Genomic DNA, 22,507 nt, shown 5'->3' with positions numbered 1-22,507 from the left:
AAGTGGATGTGACTTTGGGTGAAAGCCTAATCAGTCAAATCAGTGCCACATACCCTTATAGGGCCATCATGGAGTGTTTACTCAACTACTCCGAAGACACTCTCAAGACACAATTCAGCACCAGGTTGTTTAGCAAGGATACTTACTGCAGGAGTCTCTATGGAATCGATAGACCCTTCCACCGGTTCAAACAAAGGACTGGAGGCAAGCGCTCGCTACTGTGCCAAAACTTGAGAGTTTCATCTGCTAGGGCCTATACACTCTGACATTTTCTTTCAAGAACGTTTACTCTTAAATTTTGTTGATTTAAGACTAAAATTAACCAGGGCCAAGGATGAGTTTTGTCTGATATCTGCCCAGGATGGTGACTTTAGTTTAAAAGTGTTGGGGTCAACGCTTTTATTAAAAAAGTGTCTGTATCTCCGGCAGTTCGTCTGGGTCACTCACAGGCTTTGATGAAAGGAAATTCCCTTTACCCTCTCCAAAGAATTACCATGAAAACCTTTAGCATACACGTGGGCAGTAGAATCTGCAGTCAAGAAAACCTTTTTCTAGGCCCTTTTCACCGCTAAATGGTTATAGGTTTGGTTGATCGTGCCTTTAATATGGGCAGCTTACATAAAAACCCATTTAATTTTCAACACTTCAATGCAGAGTATGTAGCTCTCTGTCAGGACGGACGTCAGGTCCCTGCAAAGGCTTTCCAACCGCAATTTAATAATCACATATCTGTGCGAGAATTTTGCAATCTATTCCTGGCTACCGGGAGGCATCTAAAAGATCTCTCTTTACCTATTGTCAGAAATTATTTTGCAGAGGGTTACACATTGTATGCTTTCAATTTCTCACCTGATGATGACACCTCTGGAAATCTGTCAATGGTGTCCCAAGGTAACCTCAGGCTGGAAATGCGTTTCCATACACCTTTAGCCTGTTAGCATGATTGATTATGCATGCTCTGATTCAATCTTGGAAGTGAATGCCCGAAGACAAGTCTTAGTGGGTTATTATTAAGGATTGTTGGTCCTTCTGTAGCTCAGTTGGTAGAGCATGGCGCTTGTAACGCCAGGGTAGTGGGTTCGATTCCCGGGACCACCCATACGTAGAATGTATGCACACATGACTGTAAGTCGCTTTGGATAAAAGCGTCTGCTAAATGGCATATATTATTATTATTATTATTATCGTTGAGCAAAGACATGAATACCCAAGAGTTGGAAGGGCTCATGACCCGCTTGATTGGAAAACAATTTTGTGGAGTGTGGGCTTGTGATGAATTACCTATTGACAAATGGCCATGTTTATTGTCAATACCCATCCTAAACACATGTCGGGTGAACATTGGCTAGCTGTGACATTAGAAGACGAAGGAGGCATACAAATCTAAACTTGTTTTGATTCCTACTGCTTTCCCCCCAGTTTTTCACATTTCCCCACATCTATTAAAGAATTTTGACCAAAAACGGATCAAAGATATACTACAGCATCAAACAAGTGCAAGGTAACATTTCCACTACATGTGGTCAACACTGTGTGTTCTACCTATGCCAAAGAGCCCGTGGAGTTTCTTTTGAAGATGTTATGTCTTTTTATAATGATGATTTAAGAAGTAATGATAACGTTGTAGCTTGTTTTGTTAGAAAATATCAAAAGTGTTCAAATATGGGACCTGTAAGACCGTGTAATCAAGGCATATGCTCACATCAAATGTTTCAAGAATGCCACAAATGTTAAATTGCTTAATTTTTCAAAAAAAATTATTGAATTTAATAATAGTCATTCAAAAGTCATTCAAAAGTCTAACCACCCTGAGAGATCAGGATTAGGAAAAGGTCCAGAGATGTTCAGGGGGGTAAATGTGTTATCATCATCCCTTTCAAAGGGGGGAGGGGTTGTTGGGACATCTTTAGAGGTGCTGTAGCTCTTTGAAGGTTTTTGTTTTAAAACTTGAATCTGTTGACGAAGCGTATAGTTGGGTATACCCGAGTGGGGAGTGTTGAGGATTGCCTTTGTCATTCCAAGTAGGGGTCCCTTTTGAGTCTTTTCAATCCTTTTTGGTTCAAAAATATCCTTCATGGCCGTATTCAAATAATTTTCTGCTGTTTGTCTGATATTATCAGGACCCTGCATTTGTTTTTTAAGTCTATCCAACTCCTCTCTAGGCACCAAGTACATTTTATTTGCCATCACACTCTGTGTTCAACCCCAACGTCTGGCAGCAATAAGGCTGGTGATGAAGGGCACGGCTATACTTAGTAAAGGTAGAAGAAAACCCCAGACTGTTGTATGCTATGTCTTTTCTTTTGAAGACTGGCCCTTTTATTGGCAAAGAGTTTGATCGAGGTCTCTTGTCTCTTTAATTTTTTCAATTGGGTGAGGGTGAGTGGAATGCGTCCTCTGAGAAGATTTAGAGCAATTTCACGTAGGGATAATATGAGATCTGAAGAACAGTGACCCAAGATGGCCTTCTATTCTTTAGCTGTAGCCCCAACTAGGCTTCTCAAGAGGGGCAGGTTTCTTTCTAAACGCAGAGACATAGCGGTTACTCTTTAGGAATGTACGCAGCCGGCCACTCCCATGAGGAGCAGGCTGGTTCGGAGCCTCAGGTGTTTTGGAGTATTTGCTTTTAAATCCACGATTAAATAAAAAAATGGCGCTTTGGTAGCGTCCTCATAGCTCTCCATAAAGTAGGATTTCCTTCCCGGGTACATCTGCTGAGCTAGAGTGTTAATTTGTAGTTTGTCTCTAGGGTTTTTGAACAAAATCATGTAATTGGTGTTCAAACTAATGGTACGGCTATTTTTACCTTGGTGAAACACATTCTGCACCACGTAAAGCACGGACAGGTTTCTATGATGAGTATATTGGGTAAATTTCAGTAAATTTCAGGATGTTCGCTACCTGCAAATAGCATATCGTCCAAAACCAGCAGATTGTTTTTATGAGGAGGGAGAAGTTCATCATCAGACAGGGATTCAGGTTTTCCTTCAACAAACTTGATTTTTATTTTCTTCAACAGTTCATCATACACAGGTTGATAACACGAATAACACCACATAATATTGTCAGGCTTTTGAGATAACACATGTTCCGAATTCTCTAAAATACTTTTTACATAACAAGTTTTACCACTATTGGAGGGTCCTGCGATTAAGGCCGAAAATGGTCGTTGCAACCGGGGGTCAAAAACAAATTCCAAAAATTGTTCAGGGTCTTTAATGATCGACATTGTTAGCATATCGCATCTCTGCGAAAGCTTCCCCCAAAGAGAGTTTAAGTACAATTTCGACACATTTCTTTTGGTTTTGTTGACCTCTATTCTGTCAGGGTCAAGAAGTATGCCTTCTCTGTCGTGATAGTCTTGAATGTCTTTGCTCTCTTGATCTGTGACCGATGCAGGATAGCCTGAAGCCATTTGCTTGCATCTCAAGAAGGTCTTGATGTACTCTTTAAAAAGAGTGTCTGATTTCCTGGAAATGTTCCCCATTTCAAAGATTTTGGCCATACGATACCCCATCTCTAGAGCCTTAGAGAATTCAACTGTGACCCATACACCTGTCAGGGCTCTTTCTTGACCTGAGTGATCACATGGGGTTTGTTGTTTGTTTTCACTGCAGGTGTGACAAAGGGGTAAGAAAAGTTTTCCTTGAGGTTCCATGTAAGGCAACACTGGTAATAAACAAACCCCTAGGAGGGTAGACAGTTGCTTTGATCAGACCAAAATAGTTTTGGGGTAAGTCAAAGTTGCGGTGAATAATTTCAGGATGCCCCATAGGATGAGGAACTCATTACATGAGGATAAAGGGATTTAAAATCTACATATCCTATTGTCTCGTCGGGTTGCGCTACATACCTCAATGTCAAAGCATTGGTACGGCCTCCATACAAGGCCTGTCGTGGTTCAAGGGTTCTGGTGTGTCAAAGCTGGACAGGGAGTATCGAACATGAGGATCAGTCTTTTTGAGTGCGGTCCATTCATGCTCCCACATCACATTCACTTTTAACCCGTAAGTAGCCTGTAAAGATTTCAATTTGTCTTGAAACTCTTTGTACATTTCCCCAAAAGTATTTTGGGTTAGGACACACATGGCCTGGGGCACAAAGCAAGATTTACAACAGTGGAAGAAACAACCGTTGTACTCAAAAACGGTCTCAACACCGTCAATCTGTGTGTATCAATCTATATGATAAGGCCCAAATGTCTTCTCACCCCTATTCAAAGCATGTTGAATAAAAATGTATTTATCCTGGGCCAAGTACTCCAACCATTGAATGGAACCACTAGAGTATGACTTGAATTGGCGTCGGTAGTTGTCAGGCGAGGGGATACCTATAGATGCTGTAGGTAGAAAGTGTGTACTATAGGTTTTCATGCATGCTGATGCAATAGTTGTACAACTCCAGGGGTCAATGCCTGCATCTTTGATTATCACTTCTCTGAATCTGAGGCATCCTTCACGAATTATAACCACATCATTGTCACAGTATGATTCCATCTCTTTTTGGAAATCAAAAGTGCTGTGACATACTGTCTCGTACCACGTCATGAATCTCTCTCACTCTTTGGGAGACATCTGATCACACCCGTACATTTCGGGGCTGGGATAAGCTCCAATATAATGTAGATTCTCCTCAGATGTGAAGAAGTGGGCGAACCAGCCTTTCACAGAGTTCTCAAAACCCAAGAAGCTTAAACTGTTAATGTATCTCTGGTTGAAGGCAGGGTCTGCAAAACACAAGATTTTACTACCTTGAGCTATGACACTGGGTGCAAAGCCTTGCTGTATCAAGGGGTTCAAAAGCAGGTAGGAGTCATAGGCTCTACAATTGTGCACTATAAACGTGAAGTTTCTGTACTGGGGTTTTCTAAAGTGTTTTAGAAAGAGGAGAGCACAATTGGGCCCCTCTGCCGACCATTTATCACCCTTGAAAGTCATGGTAGATACAAAAATAGGCACTGCTTGCTGATTAGTCTCAAAATCATAGAACACATATTTCTCTGAATGTTCATCTTCAGCCAAGGGCTGAATATAACACTCGTGTGGCACTTCCTGAACCAATTCAGCGTTTCTGCTTTTCAAAGGCCCTTTACAGATTGGACAATGTACTCTGCGGATGTTGTAGAGCATGAACCTACAGGAACGGGCCACCGCCTTGATGTTGGTTCAGAACGACAGGGTGTTGTCCAGGATCACGCCAAGGTTCTTGGCGCTCTGGGAGGAGGACACAATGGAGTTGTCAACCGTGATGGCGATGTCCTATTCGGGATGTCCTGTGCGCCGAAATCCTTCGCGTGCTCTCGTTGTGTATGGTCTTCTGTGTCATTATACGCCGGGAAGGAGTCTGAAAGAAAATAATACATACAATATAATATAGATTATATATAGATATAGTACTATATATTAACAATACGTAATTAAATTACCTTGGCTTTTTTGAGAGGGCTGTTCTGACAAATCACGGAAACCGGGGGCTCTAGACTTTTTTCACCAAGCGTTCCAGATTCTGCCGGGCATGTCTCATTATTTGTCATTGTTTTAACACATTCAATCATAAAAATGTATAAATAATAATAAAATATGTATAACTAATAAAATATATATATAATGGCTTCCTTGTAGCGCTGTTTTTTCAAGCAGTAAGTTGCCGTCCCAGTAACACTTTTCGGGCTGGGGTGATTCTGCGCAATGCACTTGCGCCTGAGTTGTGCTTTGCTTGTTTGGGTCTGGAATATGGAGCCAGCGGTTGGATGTTCCTGGGGGAGTTGATGTGACAGTTAAAGCTTCGGTTCTTGGTGTGTTTGAATAAACATTAGTACAGAACGGGAGAATAGCATCTATGTCATCGTCTCTGCCGTAGTCGTTCAGAGTCCATAATGCAACCGTGATCCTTCTTTGCGGTCTAGCTTTTAATATAGGGTGCACACTTTTTGTTTTTAAAAGTATAAATATTCTTATGGATTTTATTATTGGACTTACGTCAAAAATAGTGTGATGGGGACTGGCTGCACTCGTTTTGCTCCGCTGAATCCACTTCTAATGAACACTGTTCCAAATCATTTGTTCCCCGAAGCAACTGGGTAAAGGATTGATATCCTGTGAAAACTTCACAGTTGAATACTCAGGTTGGAATATGTAAGCCATATGTCCATCACTCGAATCCAAAACTCCTTTAAAACATTCAGGGGCCTTATATAAAATGTCCTCGACGCTTTTATCATTGGGTTCATGACAAGAGACGCATAGCACCCCGTGAATTGGTCTAGGTGACAAAATTTTCTGTTTAATGTTCTGGGTTTTATTTTTAAAATCTTGTTTAGTGTTCTGGGGCCGCATGTGTTGTTCTGGGCCTTATTTATAATGTGTCTGCCGCCAACACAATTCCCCCCCACCCCCCCGGACATTCCTGCTTCATAGACAACAACCCTAAGGGCAATAAAAATAGGGTGGGTGTGTGGGCATCCTCTTTGAAATGTTCAAACACATCCCCCCCAGTTCAACCAGGTCCCTACACATCAATCATCATGACAACTTCAAAGGAATAGATGCAATATTGCCATAAAATAGCACACACTCTAACACGTGACAACAGGAACAGGATGCACTTATATTGGCATAACCACGTGACACCTTCCTGCCAGGATGCCCTGACTTGATGCCCATATTTGGGCATGTACGCGTCATCCGGACATAGGGTCATAAATCAGACATTTGACGTGCGCCGTCTTCTTTATTCTCTCTCACACTGTCGTGCACATCGATCAAGAGTATCCCAAACACGCTCAATGGGTAACATGTCTGGTGAGTATGTAGACCATGGAGGAACTGGGACATTTTCAGCTTCCAGTAATTGGGTACAGATCCTGGTAACATGGGGCAGTACATTATCATGCTGAAACATGAGGTCATGACGGTGGATGAAAGGCATGATAATGGGCCTCAGGATCTCATCATGGTATCTCTTTGCAATCAAATTGCCATCGATAAAATGCAATTGTGTTCATTGTCCGTAGATTATGTCTGCCCATAACATAACCCTACTGACTACATGGGGCACTCTGTTCACAATGTTGACATCATCAAACCGCTCAATGCCATGATGTCTGCCATCTGCCTGGTACAGTTTAAACCGGGATTTATCCGTGAAAAGCACACTTCTCCAGCATGCCAGTGGCGTCGGTTACGACGCCAAACTGCAATGAGGTCAAGGCTCTGGTGAGGATTTCGAGCACACAGATGAGCTTCCTTGAGACGGTGTCTGACAGTTTGTGCAGAAATTCTTCACTTCTGCAAACTCACAGTTTCATCAGCTGTCCGGGTGGCTGGTCTCAGACAATCCCACAGGTGAAGAAGCCAGATGAGGAGGTCCTGGGCTGGACATTCCTGCAGTCAGCATGCCAATTGCACGCTCCCTTAAAACTTGAGACAGTTGTGGCATTGTGCTGTGTGACAAAACTGCATATTTTAGTGGCCTTCTATTGTGCCCAGAACAAAGGTGCACCTGTGTAATGATCATACTGTTTAATATGCCACACCTGTCAGGTAGGCGGATTATCTTGGCAAAGGAGTAATGCTTACTAACAGGGATGTAAACAAATTTGTGGCCAAAATAAATAGGCTTTAAGTGTGTATGGAACATGTTTGGTATATTTTACTTCAGCTCATTAAACATGGGACCAACACTTTACATGTTGTATATCTATTTTAGTTCAGTATAAGTTTTAGACTGAAAATTAACGGCAAGATTTGTAGACTGAAAATTGACGGCAAGAAGCCCAATACAGTGCATTCCAAACACTTGACTTTTTCCACATTTTGTTATTTTGTTACAGCCTTATTTTAAAATTGATTAAATCAAATGTTTTACTCATTGATCTACACACATTAACCCATAATGACACAGCAAAAATAGGTTTTAGAATTTTTAGCAAATTTATGAAAAATTAAAACAGAAATACCTTACATGAGTATTCACACCCTTTGCTTTGAGACTCAAAATTGAGCTCAGGTGCATCCTGTTTCCATTGCTCATCGTTGAGATGTTTCTACAACTTGATTGGAGTCCACCCGTGGTAAATTCAATTGATTGACTGCGTCGCCATGCACGCTTCCAAAAAGATTATTAAGGACAACAACCACCCGAGCCAATGCCTGTTCACCCCGCTATCATCCAGAAGGCGAGGGTGCAACAAAGCTGGGTACAGGTGCAACAAAGCTGGGACCGAGAAACTGAAAACAGCTTCTATGTCAAGGCCCCAGACTGTTAAACAGCCATCATTAATATAGAGAGGCTGCTGCCAAGATACAGACTCAAATCTCTGGCCACTTTAATAAATGGACTTAATAAAGATATCACTAGTCACTTTAATAAATGGACTTAATAAAGATATCACTAGTCACTTTAATAAATGGACTTAATAAAGATAACACTAGTCACTTTTATAAATGGACTTAATAAAGATATCACTAGTCACTTTAATAAATTGACTTAATAAAGATATCACTAGTCACTTTAATAAATGCACTTAATAAAGATATCACTAGTCACTTTAATAAATGGACTTAATAAAGATATCACTAGTCACTTTAAATAACGGCACTTTAATAATGTTTACTTGGTAACTATTACTCATCTCATATGTATACTCATATGTATACTGTATTCTATACCATCTACTGTATCTCGCCTATGCCGCACAGCCATCGCTCATCCATATATTTATATGTACATATTCTTATTCATCCCTTTATATTTGTGTATAAGGTAGTTGTTGTGAATTTGTTAGATTACTTGTTTAGATATTACTGCATTGTCAGAACTAGAAGCACAAGGATTTCACTACACTCACATTAACATCTGCTAACCATGTGTATGTGACCACTCGGTTGGAGCGAGTGGTCGCATCTGCACGTCGCTCCAACGGGTAGTATAACTTTTTCATCATATTTCATTATATCACAACGGTTTGATTTGTCTTATCTTAGCAATTTCTTCTCAGCTAGCTACATAGCCGTCTTTGTATCAAAGATAATTGCGTAATTATCGTATTTCGCCGTCCTAACGTAGTCTTCACTAGCCAGCTAGCTAACGTCCACTGATTAGCTGCACTGAGAAACTATTACTATTACACTCAACTGAACGACTTGATTAGTTTAGTGTTAGCTACCTACATAGCTGTCTTTGCTGTCTTCGTATCATCGTATCCAAGATAATTGTGTTGTTTAGGTTTAGAGTGTGTAGTCTTAGAGTGATTATCTTAACTTACCGAGGTTAGCTAGCCAGCTATTTGTCGTCCTTAACGTAGGTGACTCTGCTAGCTAGCCAACTCTGCTAGCTAGCCAACAGCTAGCCAACGCTAGCCAACGTCTTCTGTATAGAACTCAACTACCCGGTCGCATTCACAGGTTGTATCACTTTTTCACTTCATTTCATTACAGTACAACGGTTTGATTTGTTTGATCGTAGCTAGCTACTTAGCTAGCTACATAGCCGTCTTTGTATCAAAGATAATTGGGTAGTCTAGAGCGATTTTCTAGGTTCGCTAGCCATCTATTGTCGTTCTTTTAACGCAACGTAACGTAAACAACACTGCTAGCTAGCCTGCTAGCCCCCGAAAAGCAACACTGCAGAAACTATTACACTCAACGGAACGACTTGATTAGTGTAGTGTCAACAACGCACCCACTGCCAGCTGGCCTACTTCAGCAGTACTGTATCATTTTAATCATTTTAGTCAATAAGATTCTTGCTACGTAGCTTAACTTTCTGAACATTCGAGACGTGTAGTCCACTTGTCATTCCAATCTCCTTTGCATTAGCGTAGCCTCTTCTGTAGCCTGTCAACTATGTGTCTGTTTATCCCTGTTCTCTCCTCTCTGCACAGACCATACAAACGCTCCACACCGCGTGGCCGCGGCCACCCTACTCTGGTGGTCCCAGCGCGCACGACCCACGTGGAGTTCCAGGTCTCCGGTAGCCTCTGGAACTGCCAATCTGCGGTCAACAAGGCAGAGTTCATCTCAGCCTATGCCTCCCTCCAGTCCCTCGACTTCTTGGCACTGACGGAAACATGGATCACCACAGACAACACTGCTACTCCTACTGCTCTCTCTTCGTCCGCCCACGTGTTCTCGCACACCCCGAGAGCGTCTGGTCAGCGGGGTGGTGGCACCGGGATCCTCATCTCTCCCAAGTGGTCATTCTCTCTTTCTCCCCTTACCCATCTGTCTATCGCTTCCTTTGAATTCCATGCTGTCACAGTTACTAGCCCTTTCAAGCTTAACATCCTTATCATTTATCGCCCTCCAGGTTCCCTCGGAGAGTTCATCAATGAGCTTGATGCCTTGATAAGCTCCTTTCCTGAGGACGGCTCACCTCTCACAGTTCTGGGCGACTTTAACCTCCCCACGTCTACCTTTGACTCTTTCCTCTCTGCCTCCTTCTTTCCACTCCTCTCCTCTTTTGACCTCACCCTCTCACCTTCCCCCTACTCACAAGGCAGGCAATACGCTCGACCTCATCTTTACTAGATGCTGTTCTTCCACTAACCTCACTGCAACTCCCCTCCAAGTCTCCGACCACTGCCTTGTATCCTTTTCCCTCTCGCTCTCATCCAACACCTCCCACACTGCCCCTACTCGGATGGTATCGCGCCGTCCCAACCTTCGCTCTCTCTCCCCCGCTACTCTCTCCTCTTCCATCCTATCATCTCTTCCCTCCGCTCAAACCTTCTCCCACCTATCTCCTGATTCTGCCTCCTCAACCCTCCTCTCCTCCCTCTCTGCATCCCTTGACTCTCTATGTCCCCTATCCTCCAGGCCGGCTCGGTCCTCCCCTCCCGCTCCGTGGCTCGATGACTCATTGCGAGCTCACAGAACAGGGCTCCGGGCAGCCGAGCGGAAATGGAGGAAAACTCGCCTCCCTGCGGACCTGGCATCCTTTCACTCCCTCCTCTCTACATTTTGCTCCTCTGTCTCTGCTGCTAAAGCCACTTTCTACCACGCTAAATTCCAAGCATCTGCCTCTAACCCTAGGAAGCTCTTTGCCACCTTCTCCTCCCTCCTGAATCCTCCGCCCCCCCCCCCCTCCTCCCTCTCTGCAGATGACTTCGTCAACCATTTTGAAAAGAAGGTCGACGACATCCGATCCTCGTTTGCTAAGTCAAACGACACCGCTGGTTCTGCTCACACTGCCCTACCCTGTGCTCTGACCTCTTTCTCCCCTCTCTCTCCAGATGAAATCTCGCGTCTTGTGACGGCCGGCCGCCCAACAACCTGCCCGCTTGACCCTATCCCCTCCTCTCTTCTCCAGACCATTTCCGGAGACCTTCTCCCTTACCTCACCTCGCTCATCAACTCATCCCTGACCGTTGGCTACGTCCCTTCCGTCTTCAAGAGAGCGAGAGTTGCACCCCTTCTGAAAAAACCTACACTCGATCCCTCCGATGTCAACAATTACAGACCAGTATCCCTTCTTTCTTTTCTCTCCAAAACTCTTGAACGTGCCGTCCTTGGCCAGCTCTCCCGCTATCTCTCTCTGAATGACCTTCTTGATCCAAATCAGTCAGGTTTCAAGACTAGTCATTCAACTGAGACTGCTCTCCTCTGTATCACGGAGGCGCTCCGCACTGCTAAAGCTAACTCTCTCTCCTCTGCTCTCATCCTTCTAGATCTATCGGCTGCCTTCGATACTGTGAACCATCAGATCCTCCTCTCCACCCTCTCCGAGTTGGGCATCTCCGGCGCGGCCCACGCTTGGATTGCGTCCTACCTGACAGGTCGCTCCTACCAGGTGGCGTGGCGAGAATCTGTCTCCTCACCACGCGCTCTCACCACTGGTGTCCCCAGGGCTCTGTTCTTGGCCCTCTTCTATTCTCGCTATACACCAAGTCACTTGGCTCTGTCATAACCTCACATGGTCTCTCTTATCATTGCTATGCAGACGACACACAACTAATCTTCTCCTTTCCCCCTTCTGATGACCAGGTGGCGAATCGCATCTCTGCATGTCTGGCAGACATATCAGTGTGGATGACGGATCACCACCTCAAGCTGAACCTCGGCAAGACGGAGCTGCTCTTCCTCCCGGGGAAGGACTGCCCGTTCCATGATCTCGCCATCACGGTCGACAACTCCATTGTGTCCTCCTCCCAGAGCGCCAAGAACCTTGGCGTGATCCTGGACAACACCCTGTCGTTCTCAACTAACATCAAGGCGGTGGCCCGTTCCTGTAGGTTCATGCTCTACAACATCCGCAGAGTACGACCCTGCCTCACACAGGAAGCGGCGCAGGTCCTAATCCAGGCACTTGTCATCTCCCGTCTGGATTACTGCAACTCGCTGTTGGCTGGGCTCCCTGCCTGTGCCATTAAACCCCTTCAACTCATCCAGAACGCCGCAGCCCGTCTGGTGTTCAACCTTCCCAAGTTCTCTCACGTCACCCCGCTCCTCCGTTCTCTCCACTGGCTTCCAGTTGAAGCTCGCATCCGCTACAAGACCATGGTGCTTGCCTACGGAGCTGTGAGGGGAACGGCACCTCAGTACCTCCAGGCTCTGATCAGGCCCTACACCCAAACAAGGGCACTGCGTTCATCTACCTCTGGCCTGCTCGCCTCCCTACCACTGAGGAAGTACAGCTCCCGCTCAGCCCAGTCAAAACTGTTCGCTGCCCTGGCCCCCCAATGGTGGAACAAACTCCCTCACGACGCCAGGACAGCGGAGTCAATCACCACCTTCCGGAGACACCTGAAACCCCACCTCTTTAAGGAATACCTAGGATAGGTTAAGTAATCCCTCTCACCCCACCCCCCCTAAGTTTTAGATGCACTATTGTTAAGTGACTGTCCCACTGGATGTCATAAGGTGAATGCACCAATTTGTAAGTCGCTCTGGATAAGAGCGTCTGCTAAATGACTTAAATGTAAATGTAAATGTAAAATTTGATTTGATTTGATTTCTGAAGGCACTATAACTAGAGACAGCAGTTTATTTTCTTTAATTGACCAAGCAAGACTATACCAACAAGTTATTGAAAAAAACTTAGAGGTTCCTGGTTACATGTAATAATTATTATTATTCTATTTCATTATATCAACAAGTGACAAAATGTTTTTTTTTGCACTGTAAACTGCCTAGTGGTTAGAGCGTTGGGCCAGTAACCGAAAGGTTGCTGGATTGAATCCCAGAGCTGACATAGTACAAATCTGTTGTTCTGTCCCTGACCAAGGCAGTTAACCCACTGTTCATTGGGTAGGCAGTCATTATAAATAAGAATTTGTTCTTAACTGACTTGGCCTCCCCCCAAAATGCTTCAGCCTTCTATTTCCAGTTGAAACAGGTCTGTAAAACACTAACCATTAGTTAGCTACCATAAATTGTTTCTAGGACCACTTGAATCCTGTAAACAGGAATGGTGCTTTTATGTGTGGAGACAACAGAGAATTCTCAGCCCAGAGCTAAGTCTAATAATAATGCAACACTTTGGACAACAGCATGGAGTTTATTACTCTCCTGATAGCCATTATCTGAGGTTAAGTGTTGCCAGTCTAACCCATACACTATGTTGGGACTGCTCAACCTGGATGTTTACCAGAAAACATGATAAACTACTCCTGTAATGGTTGTCTTGGGTGGAAGAAGGATCGGACCAAATCGCAGCGTGGTAAGTGTTCATGATGAGTTATTCAAAACGAACTGAACACTGAATAACAAAACAATAAACGATGTGAACAAAACGAAAACCGAAACAATACCGTGTGGCCTAAACACTCAAACGGAAACAAACACCCACAATCCAAAAGTGAAACCCAGGCTACCTAAGTATGATTCTCAATCAGAGACAACTAACGACACCTGCCTCTGATTGAGTACAGAGAACAAAACAAAAACAGAGAACAAAAACCCAACATAGAAAAACAAACAGACTGCCCACCCCAACTCACGCCCTCACCATACTAAAACAAAGAATAAAATAACAAAACTATGGTCAGAACGTGACAACTCCCATGGTTATAGACTGCTCTACCTGGATGTTTACCAGAAGACATGATAAACCACTCCCATGGTTATAGACTGCTCTACCTGGATGTTTACCAGAAGACATGATAAACCACTCCCATGGTTGTAGACTGCTCTACCTGGATGTTTACCAGAAGACATGATAAACCACTCCCATGATTGTAGACTGCTCTACCTGGATGTTTACCAGAAGACATGATAAACCACTCCCATGGTTATAGACTGCTCTACCTGGATGTTTACCAGAAGACATGATAAACCACTCCCATGGTTATAGACTGCTCTACCTGGATGTTTACCAGAAGACATGATAAACCACTCCCATGGTTATAGACTGCTCTACCTGGATGTTTACCAGAAGACATGATAAACCACTCCCATGGTTATAGACTGCTCTACCTGGATGTTTACCTGAAGACATGATAAACCACTCCCATGGTTATAGACTGCTCTACCTGGATGTTTACCAGAAAACATGATAAACCACTCCCATGGTTGTAGACTGCTCTACCTGGATGTTTACCAGAAAACATGATAAACCACTCCCATGGTTATAGACTGCTCTACCTGGATGTTTACCAGAAAACATGATAAGCCACCATGGGAGTGGTTTATCATGTTTTTTGGTAAACATCCAGGTTTGTAGGAAGGAAAATATAAAATGTTGCTTTATTTTTCAGTCCCCGATATTAACTTAGAAATGACTTGGTAAACTGGTAATAATATAACATTGGCTGTTATGTATAATATTGTGTGAGATGACACAAGGTAACCCCCTAACTTTGGGAAGTTCTTTGAGACCAAGAGAAAATTGCTAAACTATAGTAATGTAATTGATTATGACACATTCTTATATGTTTGTGGTTATATTTGCAGAGAGGAGAGAGACCATTGACTAAATGCTTGATATACTGTATGCATTGTAGCTCTTTCCTGCAGTCAAACGAATTCAGGCTGTATCACAACCGGCCGTGATTGGGAGTCCCATAGTGCGGCGCAAAATTGGACCAGCAGCGTCCGGGTTTGGCTTGTGTAGGCGGTCATTGTAAATAAGAATTTGTTCATAAGCGACTTGCCTAGTTAAATAAAGGTTACATTTAAACAAATGTTAACACATTTAAAATGACCAGATTGCCTTCTAGTGGCCTCATGGGTGGAACGTTGTTAATATTTTTCATAATTTCATAATCAATATACAGGATTGGAAAAAAACTCTGAAAATCCTGTGATTCTATGTCAAAAAAAGTATACATTCACATGATATGTTTTTTTTATTGAGGAAGATTGTAGCAAACAAGAAAGGACAAAATTAATTAATAATATATTTATTTTCATGACTAAGTTGCTAAGGTAGGTTATTGCCGTAACAGCATGTTGTCATTGAAGGTTGTTATGGCATTCTGACTAATTAGTCCTACAGTACATAGCTAGCAGTAATTCAGGGCCAGTTGCAGCACTTGCAGGCATCAACATAGACCAGGCCGGGCTGGCATTTGTGCAGGTAGGTGTTGCCACGGAAACACTGGAAGTAGGTGGTGTTGTCGAAGATGTTGACGTACAGGCCGTCTGGGCGTCCAGAGCAGAAGCTGAGGATGGGGTCTGGGGTGGTGGTGGGTGCCCGAGTGGTGGTGGGCTTGGGGGCGAAGCCTGGGAGAGGGAGGGAGAAAGGGAGGAGAGTTTGAGATGATATATAGACCTACATACTGTATAGCTTTACTGTACTTGACTTAGAGGTTTGTAAAGTCAACTGAATTGAATTGAACTGAATGTAAGTTAATTTACCCAGAGAGTTGCGGAGGTGGTTGACGAGAGGGAAGGGGCCATCAGCACAGAAAGCACCACTGAAGTCATCCATGTCCAGGGTCCACACAGAGGCTCCTCCCAGGTTCTTGGTCTTCAGCCACTGGACCTGATGAAGCAAAGAAGACACAGACAGATGTGCTAACATGGACATGGCTTTAGAGATAAATCAGCTGATTGCATGATTGATTGATATTGACTCAGATGTTCCTGGCATGTACCTTGGCAGCGTAGCTCTCTTTGCTGTCGTAGCCCACCCAGGAACTGCCTTTGACGGCGTAGGGGACCTTCTGCTCATCAATCCATTCGATAGTGGCACCGGAGGTGAAGGAGCAGACCTGGGAGGAGCGAAACATTAAGTTAGATAATGACAAACAAACAGATAAACAAACAAACTACACAAAAAATAAAAACATTCCCTAACCAGAAACCGTGGATTGATGGCAGCATTCACGTGAAACTGAAAGCGCGAACCACTGCTTTTAATCAGGGCAAGGTGTCTGGCAACATGACTGAATACAAACAGTGCAGCTATTCCCTCCGTAAGGCTATTAAACAAGCTAAGCGTCAGTACAGAGACAAAGTGGAATCTCAATTCAATGGCTCAGACATAAGAGGCATGTGGCAGGGTCTACAGTCAATCACGGACTACAAGATGAAATCCAGCCCAGTCACGGACCAGGATGTCTTGCTCCCAGGCAGACTAAATAACTTTTTTGCCCGCTTTGAGGACAATACAGTGCCACTGACACGGCCTGCAACGGAAACATGCGGTCTCTCCTTCACTGCAGCCGAGGTGAGTAAGACATTTAAACGTGTTAACCCTCGCAAGGCTGCAGGCCCAGACGGCATCCCCAGCCGCGCCCTCAGAGCATGCGCAGACCAGCTGGCCGGTGTGTTTACGGACATATTCAATCAATCCCTATACCAGTCTGCTGTTCCCACATGCTTCAAGAGGGCCACCATTGTTCCTGTTCCCAAGAAAGCTAAGGTAACTGAGCTAAACGACTACCGCCCGTAGCACTCACTTCCGTCATCATGAAGTGCTTTGAGAGACTAGTCAAGGACCATATCACCTCCACCCTACCTGACACCCTAGACCCACTCCAATTTGCTTACCGCCCAAATAGGTCCACAGACGATGCAATCTCAACCACACTGCACACTGCCTTAACCCACCTGGACAAGAGGAATACCTATGTGAGAATGCTGTTCATCGACTACAGCTCGGCATTCAACACCATAGTACCCTCCAAGCTCGTCATCAAGCTCGAGACCCTGGGTCTCGACCCCGCCCTGTGCAACTGGGTACTGGACTTCCTGACGGGCCGCCCCCAGGTGGTGAGGGTAGGCAACAACATCTCCTCCCCGCTGATCCTCAACACGGGGCCCCACAAGGGTGCGTTCTGAGCCCTCTCCTGTACTCCCTGTTCACCCACGACTGCGTGGCCACGCACGCCTCCAACTCAATCATCAAGTTTGCGGACGACACAACAGTGGTAGGCTTGATTACCAACAACGACGAGACGGCCTACAGGGAGGAGGTGAGGGCCCTCGGAGTGTGGTGTCAGGAAAATAACCTCACACTCAACGTCAACAAAACTAAGGAGATGATTGTGGACTTCAGGAAACAGCAGAGGGAACACCCCCTATCCACATCGATGGAACAGTAGTGGAGAGGGTAGCTAGTTTTAAGTTCCTCGGCATACACATCACAGACAAACTGAATTGGTCCACTCACACTGACAGCGTCGTGAAGAAGGCGCAGCAGCGCCTATTCAACCTCAGGAGGCTGAAGAAATTCGGCTTGTCACCAAAAGCACTCACAAACTTCTACAGATGCACAATCGAGAGCATCCTGGCGGGCTGTATCACCGCCTGGTACGGCAACTGCTCCGCCCTCAACCGTAAGGCTCTCCAGAGGGTAGTGAGGACTGCACAACGCATCACCGGGGCAAACTACCTGCCCTCCAGGACACCTACACCACCCGTTGTTACAGGAAGGCCATAAAGATCATCAAGGACATCAACCACCCGAACCACTGCCTGTTCACCCCGCTATCATCCAGAAGGCGAGGTCAGTACAGGTGCATCAAAGCTGGGACCGAGAGACTGAAAAACAGCTTCTATCTCAAGGCCATCAGACTGTTAAACAGCCACCACTAACACTGAGTGGCTGCTGCCAACACACTGTCATTGACACTGACCCAACTCCAGCCATTTTAATAATGGGAATTGATGGGAAATGATGTAAATATATCACTAGCCACTTTAAACAATGCTACCTTATATAATGTTACTTACCCTACATTATTCATCTCATATGCATATGTATATACTGTACTCTACATCATCGACTGCATCCTTATGTAACACATGTATCACTAGCCACTTTAACTATGCCACTTTGTTTACTTTGTCTACACACTCATCTCATATGTATATACTGTACTCGATACCATCTACTGTATGCTGCTCTGTACCATCACTCATTCATATATCCTTATGTACATGTTCCTTATCCCCTTACACTGTGTATAAGACAGCAGTTTTGGAATTGTTAGTTAGATTACTTGTTGGTTATCACTGCATTGTCGGAACTAGAAGCACAAGCATTTCGCTACACTCGCATTAACATCTGCTAACCATGTGTATGTGACAAATAAAATTAGATTTGATTTGAAATGGCGTATAGTGTTTTGAGATTTGTGGCCTGTGTGCTTTGAGTAAAAAAAATAATATATATATATATATATATATATATATATAGTTCAGATGTATGATCATGAACATAGTTATTCAAGTTTTAGCGCACCTCGTAGTAGGACCAGTATCCTGCATCCCGGGTGTAGGGGCCAGCGTCAGCCGGGCCGTTTGTGGGGGCTCCCAGGCCAGTGTTGGAGGTGGTGAGACGGTAGGTACGGCCATAGGTGGGGAAACCCATCAGCAGCTTCTCAGCGGGAGCCCCGTTGTCCAGCCAGTAGGTGATGGCAGAGTCCTAACACATAGGGACAGGTGGATAAGACAAGGGAGCTACAATGGAGGACATCTATACCAATATTTCCTATATTTACATAATTTCTTCACAAGTTTCCTGGTGAAAAACTTGCTGTAGATGTTAAAAAAGAAAGTGTGTCTTACGACATTGAAGTGGTAGTGTGTCCCCGAGTCATGGCTGCTGCGGAACAGTGGGCTATTGTGTCCTGTGGCTCTCTCCCAGTGTCCGTGGAAGTCATAGGTCATCACGTTGATGAAGTCCAGAGAGCTGCAGAGACATGAATAGACAGGGGAATGAAGTATATAAAGTGTGTTTGTTTGAAAAGGAGAGTGAGGGAGAGAGATAAAAAAGAGAAAGAGAGAAAACAGAGACTTCAATTTATATCAAAGACTTATATCAGCTGAGTGGGTTTCTCCCAGACCCATGATGTCTACAGTACCTGGCGATCTGGGCCACCTCGTAGCTGGAGTTGATAGTGGGCTGAAGAGCAGCCACGTTGGCAGACAGAAGCAACTGGGTCAGCCTGGTGTCTTTAGCGTCATTCTCAAAGGCCTTCTGCAGCTCCTGTTAAGCCATACATAGACATTAGGTACAGAAAATAGTCAAAACTATATGGCCCTTCTGGCTGAGCTGGATAGACAGAGCTACAACGATAACAAGCCACAGAAAATGACAGAAACACATTGAAAAATAAAGGTGCAAATAACTGTCAGTAAAAAAGTTTATGTGCAAGCTTACTCTGACGAGCTTGGTGAATCTCTCCCTGTCTCCATCGGGGCTGCCGTTTTGAGTGGGGAACTCCCAGGCCAGGTTGAGACCGTCAAAGCCATGGGAACGCAGGTAGCTGATTGCAGACTTGATGAAGGCCTGGCGGCCCTCAGGCTTGGACACCATGCCGATGAATCTAGAGGGGTGGAGGGAGACAATGTAAACCGTTTCTCTGGTCCTGAGTCTATTGATGTGCAGAAGTAGGGAAATTGAAAACAATATGATAAACACTATGATAAAACACTATGATTAAACACTATGATAAAACACAATGATTAAACCTGATAAAAAAAGGAGTGGAATGGGAAACAATAAAAACCTGCACCATTGAAATTTACTTTTTTAGATGCTGGGTACAAAAACACAAATCTGTTTAATGTGGAGTAGTGGAAAGATGTGAAAGTTAAATTTTATCTTATCAAAAACCATGCTTTTGGAGAGCTGTGAAATCGCAATAAAATACTGTGAAGAACCAATAAGAGACTTACGGGCTAAGTCCATTGACTGTGCCTCCGACAGACAGCAGAGTCTTCATCATTGGGTTCCTGCAGATCAGAGAGGTAAGATGAGGAGTCAAACCTAGTGTTCACCATGGAATGATTAACTAAGGCCCAACTCTTACTGATGTCAACCCAGAGTCACTCACACATTCTTCAGGTGGTTGAGGCTCGTGTAGAGGGTCTCGTCATTCCACTCGATAGGGGCGACCTGGTTGAAGCTGTTGATAGTGGCCAGGGCGTAGATCACGTGGGTGCAGAGAAATGGGTCGATGTTCTCGGGGGTGAACTTCCCAGTGGTTGGGCGATACTGGGACCAGTTGGTCATGTGACACACCAGTTTGGTGGAGGCAGCTGAAGGTAGAAGAGGAAATCTATCCAGAGACTGAATTTCACATTGACCCTTTGGGGTGCTCTAAAATAATGGGTTGGATTATTTTACTTTATGGGATTCCTAATTTTAAATGCTTATGTAGGATGCATGAATTTGAGTAGGATTACCGAGCCTCAGAGGTGTAATTGGGGCTCAGATAAGGAGATTTAAACCACAGAATTAGATTGAACACAATCTTAATCTATATGGTTTAAACATGTCAATTGAGAAATGTAAAAAAGTTGATGAGGGAAAAGCTTACCAATCTGCAACATCAGCAGAAGGCCCAGACCTGAGGAAAGATTACTGAGTTAACAGAGTAGACACTAGGGACTCGTTTGCCAGTGGGTCATGTTGAAGAATAAAATGAGGATGATGATAATGATAAGGAGGATGATGATAACGACAAGGACGATGGGGATGATGATAGTGATGGTAATGACTGAAGGCGGCATAGGCATGTACCTGCAAGCACAGTAAGTCTGGCCATTGTGTTGTAAAAATAAAGTATGTTTTCCTTAGAAACAATGTACCTGAAAGAAAGGATAGATTATTAAAATAAATGAATACATACAAATAAACAAACAAATGACTTAATAAATACATTCTTAAATATAAATATATAACGAAATCGTATAATTATGCAATTATAACATTTTATACATGAAATACTTTTTAAAAGCAGAGTGCAATTCTGTTGTTATGTTGTTCATTCAGGTCAACCAAGTTTGTAAATATTAGATATCACAAAGTATTGGATAGTGTTTGTATTTCACAATCTCTAACATTTAGTAACCCATGTAACTATTGTTCTTGATTAGCTGGATGTTAAACAAAATCACATTCATGTATACCCAGACCTAGGTGAAATGTATAAACACTTTCAAATACTTGAAGTGCACTTCACATACTGTAACTTGACTGGTATAATGGAACCAATTAAAAAGTCCCCAAAAATGTAGTTTTTAAAAACATTTTGAAACGTTAGAAATGTAACCTTTATTTACGCTCTGGCCACCATAACCAAAAGGGTCAACTCCACCCACCCTGCAGTGTATTCAATCATGTATTTGAACCAAGTCTGATCTAAGCATACACACACTTATATCCACTGTTAACAAACCTAAATCTTTTCAAATGCTATTCACACATTAATTAATAAACACACTGTTATCACCATGTCCTGCATGATAAGTAAGTTGCAACATAGCGGTGATATTACATATGAAATGACAAGCTATGTTACATACATGAATATAACATGACATATTACATGCAACACATGAATATGGATGTGATCGTATTACCTTTCTCCACCAGTGACAGAGGGCGAGTTTCTAGCTGTGCTTTGTTCTTGCTTATTTATACTTTTCACTTTCCTTAATAATAATTGGTATCAAAGTGCAAGTGATAAGTTTCCCGGCTATTCTGGGTAGTGGGAGATTGACTGATTAGGGGAGACCGGAGTTGGCTTTCACACTTTTTACTCTCGTGTATTTCTCAGCACTAGTATATCTTTTACAAGACTCTTTTAATCCTTAATAGAAATACCAAGGCCTTGGGTTGACATACAGTAGGGACCCTTTCTATCCTCATATCGTATTCCAACGTTGAGCTACAAGCCATCAAACACATGCTCCATTCTTGGGTTGGTTGTCACAGTGTTTGCTAGTTGCTTATTCCTTTTGTAACAGGAACTACAGTCTTAGAAATAGCCAAGCCTTTCTTTGATCGAAAAATATTCCCAACAAAATTCTGCATTTTATGCCGTGAGAGCAACATATGACATTTTGAGTAAATTTGTTTGTGTATGCATGTCTTTGCATACACAGTGTATGGATGGTGTATACCATGTGTATATTCTGTACATACGACTAATAAAAACGTGAAACATGTCATGCTGACATGAATTGACCAGATGGATGAGATCTTTCAAATAATTGACATATTTTAATATTACACAGCAAGCTCTAGATTGGTAATAATAAGGACTGTGACAACCAACCCTTGAGACAATCAACCCAGGTCCCCCCTCCCTAATAGATGAAATGACGCA

At 43.6% G+C, this 22,507-nt stretch overlaps 1 protein-coding gene across 1 annotated transcript; it reads right to left on the bottom strand.

The window, feature by feature from the left end:
• Nucleotides 1-15,267: 15,267 nt before the first annotated feature.
• chia.1 (chitinase, acidic.1) lies at nt 15,268-21,820 on the bottom strand. Its single transcript, XM_046334432.1, has 12 exons — nt 21,759-21,820; nt 20,917-20,984; nt 20,714-20,743; nt 20,228-20,432; nt 20,070-20,126; nt 19,552-19,717; nt 19,253-19,377; nt 18,957-19,080; nt 18,631-18,813; nt 16,037-16,153; nt 15,798-15,924; nt 15,268-15,662 (listed from the first exon to the last, which is right to left on the bottom strand). The coding sequence occupies exons 2-12, from the start codon at nt 20,939-20,941 to the stop codon at nt 15,454-15,456; spliced, it is 1,368 nt and encodes a 455-aa protein (XP_046190388.1). The 5' UTR covers nt 20,942-20,984; nt 21,759-21,820; the 3' UTR covers nt 15,268-15,453.
• Between the last annotated feature and the right edge of the window lie 687 nt (nt 21,821-22,507).

Source organism: Oncorhynchus gorbuscha, linkage group LG03 (genome assembly GCF_021184085.1).
Source record: "Oncorhynchus gorbuscha isolate QuinsamMale2020 ecotype Even-year linkage group LG03, OgorEven_v1.0, whole genome shotgun sequence".
Lineage (NCBI taxonomy): Eukaryota > Metazoa > Chordata > Actinopteri > Salmoniformes > Salmonidae > Oncorhynchus > Oncorhynchus gorbuscha.
The sequence above is the reverse complement of the archived record's forward strand: the minus strand, read 5'-3'. Positions and strand labels throughout refer to the sequence as shown.

Excerpts from the sequence above, each read along its gene's own strand:
- chia.1 (XM_046334432.1), bottom strand. The coding sequence starts at position 20,941 with ATGGCCAGACTTACTGTGCTTGCAG. Across the intron at positions 20,744-20,916 it reads CAGACTTACTGTGCTTGCAG|GTCTGGGCCTTCTGCTGATG; the intron begins GTACATGCCTAT and ends ATCTTTCCTCAG. Across the intron at positions 18,814-18,956 it reads CACACTACCACTTCAATGTC|GACTCTGCCATCACCTACTG; the intron begins GTAAGACACACT and ends CCTATGTGTTAG.